Source organism: Pomacea canaliculata, linkage group LG5 (genome assembly GCF_003073045.1).
Source record: "Pomacea canaliculata isolate SZHN2017 linkage group LG5, ASM307304v1, whole genome shotgun sequence".
NCBI lineage: Eukaryota > Metazoa > Mollusca > Gastropoda > Architaenioglossa > Ampullariidae > Pomacea > Pomacea canaliculata.
Window position 1 is genome coordinate 20,552,567 of NC_037594.1, and position 11,153 is coordinate 20,563,719.

The window sequence follows — 11,153 nt, forward strand, 5'->3', positions numbered from 1 at the left end:
ACGAACGCATCATCGATCCCGTATGTCAACTCCAATAACCAGATCAATGACGACCGTGACAGCGACGACGATGACTATGACAACCTTAAATGACTTTGAAATCCAAATCCCCTGAAATTATTTATGAGTAGAGATGTGCAAAGCTCTCGATGGACTGGGCAGATTTCCAATAACGATGCATTCGTTAAAGCATACTTCCAAACGAACCAAATCAGCATGCACAGCAAAATACCATGAAAGACAATGCTTTTGTTCATCCTGGCCACAAACCTCAGGAACAGTGTCCTGAAAACCCGCTGAAGCACAACACAGACTACACCAGCAATCGCTTGCGGCCATTTTTGCAGAAGGAATGCAATTATGGCTACAGCGGGAAAACGCAAATGAATGACTCAGCGCGAAGCTGCAGGACTGGCAACAAGCATTTGGAGCCTGCGACAACCAGAATGGCCCTCGTCTGACGATGAGGTGGTGGTAGGGGGATCTGCTGAGTGTCCTAGGTGAGTGACAAGTCAGTATTCAGTGCGCCACGTGACGAGGCAGAGCATACTACCAGGGAAAAAAGGTCAGCATTTAGTGCGGCATGTGACACACATATAGTGTATGACAGTACAGATCAGCTACCTTGCGTCATATTAGTCCTCGACCTAAAGCATCACGCGCCTGCACGTGTTCTGAGTGTGTGTGTGTGTGCGCGCGTGCGTATGTGTGTCATCTAAGCATTCAGGAAACTCAAGTTTCTGTCACGACTACGTGTGCGAAAACTGTACCAACACCCGCGCAGACTCACCCACGCACCCACCTGGGTAAAACCTTTCACACAATCACAACGGCCACTTGGCTCGATCAGCACGTGACACAAAGAAAATATAGTCAGGTCAGAGAGGCTGTTGGCATACTTCGCTCACAAACCATACACACCAGCTCCAACAGTGGCACAAGACACGCTCTACGAACCTCCAGTCTCAATTCACCCAACACCACCAGCCACGCCCGTAGTGTGTCGTGTTCCTGCCCCAACACATTGCTTTTAACGATTATTTTGCATTTCGCAAGGCATTCTGATGCCACCACAGTCTTACACAAGCAGAGTAACTATAGAGTCAATTAAAAATTAAGGAAGTCTAGAAAAAAAACAGGATCACATGGCGGAGAGGGTCGATAAATTTTCTCTCTCGCTTATCCCTTCTGCCCTTCTCTCTCTCTCACATACTACAAACGTACGCATGCACACCGCTCTTAAAATCAAGACCCCACTTAAAAATAAACCTGTTTTGAACCATTTGGTTTCTGAATAAAGTCACACTGAGGACAGGAGGAGAGAGGGAGACATGGTAGACAAGAAGCCACAATAACCGATAGAGAGGAATGGCTAGTAGATAAAGGGGAAATTAATGTGTGCACCTGTAAGATATCAAAGGAGTAGCGTCTACTGAATAGCATGATGCCGAAGGCACTTGGCCAGGTATGATGTGCCAGTGAGTTCATAAAACAAAACGTGCAACAGTCAGAAATAGAGCTTTATTTGTCTAACAAGCTAATTCTCCTGTTATATCTCCGACATTATGGAAGGCTAACTTCAAAATGTCAAAGGACGACAGTTTGCTTAATAACTAGCCTGTCTTTATTAAACTACTCATCTCTCCCATTGTAACCTCTACATAAACACAACCGGCTTCAATCACTGACAAAATCACTGAGTTTAGTGTTTGCTATTTTGTGTTCAGAAAGCCTACCAATAAACTCGATGTAATGATACGAGTGACGGGCATACTGTTGCGGAAGGCGATCACAAACTAGCAAGCACCGATGCATGAAGATTTTATGGTTAAGTGGAGCTAACATGGACAGCTTAGGTGAGAGTTGCAGCACTCTCTAAAAATCAATTGGGAATAAACGGGCGAGCGGGGAGGAAAAGACCACGCGGCATAATGGATAGACACAGACCCATGAGAATATTCACGTGACCATGTAACTCACTCATGGAAGTGACCCTAACTAGCTGTGAGCAGGTTAGTGAGGTTGTGATGTTAATGAGTCTTGTGTAAGCAAGCACGCGCGCGCACACACCCATAGGAACTAGAAAATGAGAAAAAGCAGCACGCTGGGTGTAAATATGTGAAAACAGTTAAGGGAATCGAGCATAAAGAGTTCAGATTTTGAGACAACAATAAGGGGCGTGTGGAATATCCATTGACAACAGTTTATTTACTTGGTGATGTGCAACAGTAGATTAAATGCTTTTAACAGCTTTTTAAACCAGTGGCACTGTGTTTCGCATGGACTAGAATCTGATAAAATCACTACTGCTCCTGCTGCTGTCACAGTAAAAAAAAACAGCAGGAAATGCTGGAAGCCATGCATAAAATGGCTTTGTAACGGGCAAACGGTAACTAACGCAAGCAATACTTTGTGCTTCGATCGTGAAACATGCAGCTGGTTTGTCCTTGTTATGAGACATGCAGCTGGTTTGTCTTGAGTTGGGGACGAATTGTTGTCCTCAGAGTATGTCCTGTATTTTAGTCTAGCAACGCTGCGTATCCACTAGTCTGACTTTCTGCTTAATTATAATAAATTATAGATTATAGGTCAGGTTAAGCCTCTGTAGAGAACTCCACTGTCAGCATCTGACTACCCAGTCTTGATATCATCTGCTTCCACTCTACGGCTTTCGTTTCCCTCTGTCCTGTGCTCGCCACACCGCCGTGCATGCAGTGTTATTTATTATTTATTACTATTGAATTTGATGAGTAAACAGTCCATTCCGTAGCTTTACTCCCACTCATCATCATTTCGGTGATTGTCCGTGGGAGCCGACATTTTTCACACTGGTGTGTGCTGACGGAAACGAAAGTATAGGTTCAGTCGCTCTTCTTTAAGTTCTACAATTGGTTACCGCGTTTAGGACTTTCGTAAAAAAATGTATTCAGGTCCTAAAAATTATATAAAAATAAATAAATTGCAAACTTGATCTTGGTGAACGGCAGTAACAGCACAGCGTGTATGCTATTTGCAACACGTGGTGTTAAGATGATCGGGGTCGGTTCCCGCGCTACGATGAACATTTACAGGCACATTCACCATTTAAGTGAATGTAGTGAATAATGCATCCAGGTGTTTACTTCATGTAGTATGCAGGTATATTCAAGTATTGTATTACCATATCTTTTGTGGGTAGTGTTCCAGCGTAGGTGTTCTTTTACAAAGCATGAGAGTTGTGATATTTGTGTTCAGGTGGGACATTGTATAAAATCTGCTGTGTTGCATGATTAATGAAGCTCCGTGCTACGGTCTGCAGGTAATGTACAGTTGTGAGCAGATGTTGCAGTATATTGTACGTATACTACAGATTGTTCACGTGGCCTGTGTTCACAAGTGCACTTACTGATAAACTTTACGTGCAGATACCATCAGTAGCAAACTTCAAAATGAGAACACCTCCAGGACAACAAAGACTTAACCTTAACGTTCTCTGAGCGGAAACGAGGACAGAAAGGAGGGTAAGGAGGTAAGGTGGTTTGGGAGGTCCTTCACGCTTGGCTTGGCTAGTCGTTGGGCCGTCTTGGCGCAGGCGGTGTAAATCGATAGCAGGGCACAGTGTTCTCGCCACTGCGGAGCTCACACCAGTCAGGTCTTCCTGCAGGCCAGCAGAGCCCCCACCATGGCGTGGCATTGCTGATGCTGCTGTTTTGGGTGGTGGTGGTGGTGGTGGTGGTGGCAGTGGTAGTCTGGTGACGGTGGTGGTGTTGATGGCGTCGATCGTCCCTTGCTGCACGGCTGAGAAACGGTGACCTTACCCGTCTGTTGTAGATGGCGCTGCGGTGTTCAGGTGGCCGCACAGACAAGACGCGCACCAGACAGTCCACCCTGCCTCACATCCCTCCCCGCTTTGCTTCCAGTCTAAGATCGAGTTGTCTCACGACAATAGGAAAAAGCGAGGGGGTTGAAATCACTCTGACTAAGCGGGTTGCCACGAGGGTAAGGGTGACAGGATCCTAACGGTGCCGCGCATTCAAGGGCTGCCCTTTCGTGACAGCTGACAGTTAATGGTTAATTTCTTTGACGATAACGCTCTACAAAAGACACACTAAATCGTCGGAGCTGTCCAGTTGTAATGGGCTATTCAATTACAATTATCTTTATTGTCCATTTCTCCCAAAATGCAGTCACATTTCACTCACCCACACAGATACACTCACCCCCTCCCTACAGCGACGTTTCTCAGAGGGGCACCATGATTACGATAATAAAACTAACATCTTTAGCCAGTCATGTTCACGAGTTCTATCACAGTTGGAAAAGACTTGGCAAAAGCACTCTTCTTGATGACCATTTGTTTTCATCCAAATCCAGAAGGTAGCATCTGGAAATGGGAGTGTAGCGGATATAAGGGTCCGTGATAATGCTGACAGCTTTTTAACCTCACATCTCTGGTGTAAAGATCCCCTCATGGTCTTTGTGGAATGCCAATAATTTTACTACTTAGTATATGCATGCAGGAAGAAATGCACACAAACAAGAGAAAAAGATTATATTAGGAGTCAAATAGGTGCAAGATGTGTGGATGCCTATCACAGACAAACAAAAGGTCAGCTTCAAATGTTATTAGCGAATGACAGGTATATGACACGGTTAACGTGGGAAGAGTTTCAGACTTATTACAGCAGTGTCTGAGAGTGGGGGTGTACGACATCTTAGAATTTCACATGTAGCGATGTTAGAGATGCCACAGGTGCCGATCTGCCACCATATCAAAAATAAAACAACAAAAAGCAACAACATAGCTAAAGGACTGGCAGATTGCGGAAGAGACAGAGTGACAAAGTAACTCTCGGTGACTCTCGAGTACAGTTGATAGCGATTTCTCACTAATTATAGCGGTTATGCCAGATATCTTATGCTGGTATTTTTCTGTGACCATTGTATCGGCCTTGTCAAAATATTGAGTTAAAAGATTGATAGTGCGCCTTGCTCTCTCTGGAATTTACATTCAGATGCAAAGCCATAATGCTTTTAAGATACCTCTCGGCTGCAGGACCTCCCCTCTTCCTGTAAGACATTACATCAAACCTAAATTCTTTGATAGAAAATGTTTGACAGCATTCAAATTCTTCTTAGAGAGCGTATTAAACCGTATCTAAATACTTTCTAGGTCACGTTCGCCCGTTTGTATATGCTATGTAGGTCGTGCTCAAAACCATGACGAACGCGTTGCGCAACATGAAGATAACATTCCCTGCACACCTTCAACATGATCATCGTCGTTCATAATGTTAGTCCCATTAGTATACTCCTTCCACACCTTAACTCTGTAGTTACCTGACCTGTACACTTTTTCAAGGCAAGGTTCCACAACTGTTAACTCTCTTACTTAAGTCTATGGTAAGTACGCACACATAGAGAGTTCCTGACCTACGATGGCTTGGCAATTAAACTGTCGACTTAGGATGGTGTAAAAGCGATACGCATTTTGAATTTCTATCATTATTTAAAATATTTAAGATTTTAATATAAAATAATAGGCTTTGTGTCAGAAGGTTCCGCCAAGTTGTAGGCTAATATAAGTCTTGTAAGCAAGTTTAAGGTAGGCTACGCTCCGCTATGATGTTCAGCAAATAAGGTGAATTAAATTTATTTTCGGCTTGGGATATTTTTAACTTATAGATTTATCGGGGGTGGGGGGCAGCCCTAAATGAAAAAGAACCTGTACACGCTTTTAAGGCTATTGCCACGCATGTTGTTAGTAGTATACAGAGAAAAATCTTATCAATCTGGCTTCTCGGGAATAAACACCCTGTGAATGCGATATCAGGAGTCCCCCAGCTCTTAATGGATTTATAATGTGAAAGTAATGCTGCCATTTCTTTTGCAGAATAATGAGTATTGCTTCTGTCAATAATCAGTCTTTATACCGGTACTACGGGACTAAAAGGTTTGGGGGGTGTGCCCGCCACGAGTTACTAACTAATCCGCAAACTTATTGTTTACACCGTGATATAGTCTTGGTTGCTGACACGGCGTGAAACACAAACAAACAAAACACGTGGCTTTATTCTAGTGTGCAGTACAATGGGTGTCCGTCTGTCTACATAAAGCTATGGGTGGGCCAGCAACCCTCTGTCCACATAAAACTATGTAGCAGCTCATTATGCGACCTTACAAAGGCAAACTGTTGAGACTTCTGTAGTTATGTTCATTTCATGTGTGACCGTAAAGTTAGTGTTGATTCTGTTATATGCTATTTTCTGCTGCATTCTGCCGTCGACTGGAATTTTTTCCCACTATAATGCATCTTGCTTTAAATGGGACAAAAAATGAGCTGCGGGAGTTTGCTGAACTAGAGGGAAACAAAGTAACGCCCAGAAAAGGTAAAAAACTAGGAAAATGTTGAAAAGAAAGGTGATCTTCACTCTAAATCACAAAATGTGGAACAGCTGTGATTTTGTATTGACTTGAAACAAAATTATTGAAAGGCTGATTTTGACGAGCAGTTCGCCAACAGCACAACCAGAAGCTGGAAAAGACAAAAACTTCTTGGCGCCCAGCTTGATGCAAGGTTGTGGACTTTCTAATCAAATACTCCATCATCTGGATGCTAAGCGAACACAAACAGAATTTACCGATCACCTTTTTTTAGCTACAGGTCTCAAGGACTCGGAGATCGACGAGTAACAAAACTGAACATCCATGGAAATGACAAGATAGGTGAATGAGAGAAAGAGAGTGCGTGTGTGTGAGTGTGTGTAAGAGAGGGAGGGAGTGAGAGCGTGAATATGTAAAAGTGTGTGTATGTGAAAGGGACTGTGTGTGAGAAAGTGTGAGATTTCGTTTGAGAGAGAATGTGTGTGAGATGAGGTGGTGGGTTAAGAATAAAGAAAATTAACCACTAAGTATGTATAGAAAAAAATATGGAGAGAGAGAAAGAATGTGTGAGATGTGGAGTGAGGGAGGGGTAAAGAAAATGAACTAACCACTAAATTTGTATAGAATGAAAAAATACATATATATAGAGAGAGAACTGTAAAAATAAAGTGACTACTGCACAGTTTCTTAAAGTAAGAGATACATGAAAAAAGGAACTGACCACTGCAATATTTGTTATGAGAAAGGCACAGAGAGAAAGGGAAGAAAGAGTTGAAAGAAATCGCCTATTCGGAAGCGGAAATGCACAGTGGAGACCAGCAGACAGCTCTGTGTGCAGATCGATTGCCAAAAGAGGGTTTAGGAGAGATAATGTTGTCAGTCTGTGTTGTGGCTGTGTGCACAGCGTCTTTCAACTGTCCACTAATACTCCCTTCAACATGCTGACTGCACGTGACCACACATGCACACTGTGCGACCACACGGTTGTGACGACTGTTGACTGTCGTAAGCCGTGCCAAGTCACTCACATGAAAGACAAGCCAGTGAATGTGTTTACAAGCCAGTGAAAATTTAATTAACGCGATGGTGGGTCCTGCACTTCACTACAGCGACCGTCCGTCACCCCACGTTAACCCCTAGCGGTCAGCATGACACAGTAAATAGCTGGTGTCCAGTGTATAGACATTCTTTGAGGACTAGTAGATGTTTGCTCGTGTAATGTCAAACTGAGGGACCTTCGTGGAAGTGCTGTGCAATCACAAAGAAACGATAGTTGTTAGCACCACTAGAAAACCTAGACTAACCGACCAGCAGACAGACAAACAGATAGACATGGCTAGTTTTTCATTACACCTTAATTCTTTAATCAAAAAGCACAGAAACGCGAAATCGGGTCAGCAAGCAGTAGTCTATAGTGGCCTCACCTGCGCGTCAATACCTGGCTTTTGTGCTTATCCGCGTGTACGGTCATAAGTATGCGAGTTAATTCAGCTTTAAAAAATCCGATTGGCTCGGTGCTTGAAAGAAACGACGAAAGGGTGCAGTCCTGTACTAGTGTCACCGACTGTTGTGGTTAAGTGCACGGCCACCGCGCCTCCCTCGGTGCGCCGCTGGTGTCATCGGGTGTCAACAGATGTCATATTTTGTGAAGGAGAATAAATGGGACGTGTCGTGGGTGTCGATAGTGTCATGTCTTCTGGGTGTCGATTGTTATCGAGGGGCTGTGTGGTCGCGCTCCCCCTGTTCTGTGCCGATCGAACCCCTTGCCCTCACCCACCTTCTGACCCTCTCCTCCCACCAACCCTCCTGCCACACTCCGCATCCTCTTTGCAGGCTCCCAAGGCGCAGATGACATGGGTCGATTTCTAGTCGTGTACAGCATCCGCACAGTCGCCACAGGTTCAACATGATTTTATGTTACTTCCAGAATTTAAATTAAAAAAAATTTACAGCTAGGTTATGGGTAGGTAGTATTATTTTACACCAACATACTACTTTAAGCAGCATAGTTCTTGCTCTTTTGTGGTATATTTATATATCTTATTTGGTATTGCTTTCTCCTACTGTCCTGTGTTCTTTTCTGTTGTTTCTGATTTTGTACTTCTGTGTGTGAGAGAGAAAGATTAAAGATCGTAGATAACCATAACTAGTGACTGAATATAGCAAACAGCAGCTCTATGCACACATGGCCTAACGAAGAAATGTAGGACCTATCGACCCGTACAGCTGATATGCTACCGCAGTGAACGAAAAATTCCACCTTGTACAGTTCATTAAAGATTTCAGACAAAACGAATGAATGAACGAATGTTTGGGAGCTTCAATACAAACAAGCAATCGTAAAGACACTAACCTCGGCTCTCTGGGTACGTCCGATCGAGTCCTTTAAAGAAACCTGCATTTTCCACCTGAAAGTTCAAGTCTTCGGCTTCCAAAGTTTTCAAGTCTGCCGTTCGTCGTCTGTCGTCTGCTGCGTGGCGAATGTCGCCAAGTTTGGTCCTGGCGATCCCTGGCGACAGGCTTCGACTCCAGAACTGATAAGCTCCCATAAAGACCCACATGCACAGGAGCTTGGCGATAACCGAACTGCTTTTGCGCCACATTGCGACTCAACTGTTCCAGCAGGGAAAACAAAAGGCCAGACGACACTCTGGTGCATAACTCTGTCCACCGGAACCTGCGTGAGCCTTTGACGGAACAGCTCAGGGAGCCATCGATGGCACGTTTTGTGGGCAAGGCTCGTGCTGTCCCGGTAACACCGTCGACGGCTGTGCTCGCGCAGTGACAGCCGCTACTTTTTTTTTCTGAAATACCGCGGAGGACTGAGTGCCACACACACACATGCACACACACACTCGCGAGAACGAAGCACGCTGGTGTCCTCAATAGCTGTTCCCGCCCCGTGCGCCAGTCCTGCCCGAGTTACCGGCCTTTGCTGAGGAGCAGACGACACACGAGAGCAGGCGGCGCTGTGCACTTTCGAAAGCCGATAGCCGTACACCCCGCACACCGCTCTCACGACATCTCGGGCTTTGCGACAAACTGTAAAAGTGGATCTCCTTCTGCGCGTCTACCCGGAACGGCTTCTTCAATAGCTGCACAGTTAAATACATACGATCTGACGGGACTAGTTGTCACCACCATTTTTGTTAAGCTATCCGTGGTCGAACAGACACATAAAACTGTTTTCTGCAGCTGACAAAATTGTTCAGGCTCTGCGAAACACGACAAGGTACAGCGTTCATATTAAATGTTTAAAAACGAGAGATGCACATAGATAAGGCCACCCGTTAAATTTCTGAATCAAATACAAATACGAAACATCGTTATTAATCCCATCCGGGAAATTTATTAATTAATTAACCTGCCATGCGAATATAGCATCACACATTACATAATGGTTACGTCTTTTGAAAAGAGTGTGTGTGAGAGAAAGAGGGTGGGGAACGGGTGCCAGCTCAAAGACGTGTCGCAGCCATGATTTGATTGTATACCCGGATTGCTGCCGGAATGAAAGTGCAGATATCGTTCGGTTCTGGTTGGGGAACTCTAGCCCTACCACTTCTGTCTGTGCGTCTGTCATGCGTGTATGAATCAGGTATGTGTCCGTGCGCTTGCATGTAGAAGTATGAAATGCTTCCCCAGCATTTGTGCTTTCATTGCATTCTAATGCTCAACGCACTGGAGCAGTAATTCAAAACTCCGTGAATAGCTTTTGTTGCCAAGTTCACGATGACTTTATGTTGAATGTGCGTGTGCTCTGCTGGGGGCAGTCTTGTGATTTTCATCTTCATGAGACTTTTTTTTTTGTATAAGTTGGTTTTATTTATTTTTTTTTTTCTTAAAGGAAAAACCCAATAAAAGAGAGAAATTATGCCATATGGATCACACACCTGATCGACAGCCTATTAAGTGCTACATAATACTTTTCATGAAAAGTTGTATGGCCTCCTCTTACATTTAAGACCAGGAAGTGTTTATTGTGTACGAGGTGAGACGTAAATGTCACGTAGACTGGCGAGCCAATCCACTGCACCATGCTGACGTGGAATAGCCTCAGCGACCCTCGATTATGGGTCGTGACACGAAGACATGAAAGTAGCTTATGGTGCTGATACTTTAAAGCAGAGTAGAAGTATAATTAATCAAGTAATTGTATTATTTTTCAAAGAAGTAGAAGTAGTGTTAATATGGTTTATAGTATAATTATGGTATTATTTAGCAAACTAGCAGAAATATAATCATAGTAATGCTTTAGTGACGTACCAGCAGTTACCTTTGTAATGTTTTGGCGAGTAACAGCAATGTTTTACTGGGTAGTAATGTTAGGCGAAACACCACAGTAACAGCAGTTTGTTAGTGTGGTAACACCATATTAGCTGTAGTTTGTCAGTTTGTAAGTGTGGTATTGCTTTAACTTAGAACAACAGCTTATTAGTATGGTTATGTTTTAGCAAATAGTCTCAGATTATTCTTCTTCTTCTTCTTCCTCCTCTTCTTCACTCCCAGTGGATCACATGGCCGCAACTACACCACACTATCGGATCCGGTTCTGGGCGTCCCTCTCCAGTTGCGTCCATGTCACGCCAGCTGCCTCCACCTCGCTGTGGACTGGTCTCCTCCATGTCTGTCTGAAACAGTATCGGGTTACTGTGGCAATATTTTGCTAGAATAAGACCTTTTTACTTTGGTAATATATAAGCGGCGTACCAATAGTCACCTTGCTTACTACTTTGATAGTATTTTAATGAAGTAACAATAGTGAATTCCTGCTGAATGTTTTGGCTAAG

The 11,153-nt window shown here is 43.9% G+C and overlaps 1 protein-coding gene across 1 annotated transcript in view; it reads right to left on the reverse strand.

Moving 5' to 3' along the window:
- Window positions 1-9,354, reverse strand: part of LOC112564178 (probable sodium/potassium/calcium exchanger CG1090) — a 33,953-nt gene extending 24,599 nt beyond the window's left edge. The window contains 1 exon segment of the mRNA XM_025238820.1: window positions 8,717-9,354. Within this exon segment, the coding sequence (XP_025094605.1) occupies window positions 8,717-8,966 (250 nt within the window). The 5' untranslated portion in view covers window positions 8,967-9,354.
- Window positions 9,355-11,153: the final 1,799 nt, after the last annotated feature.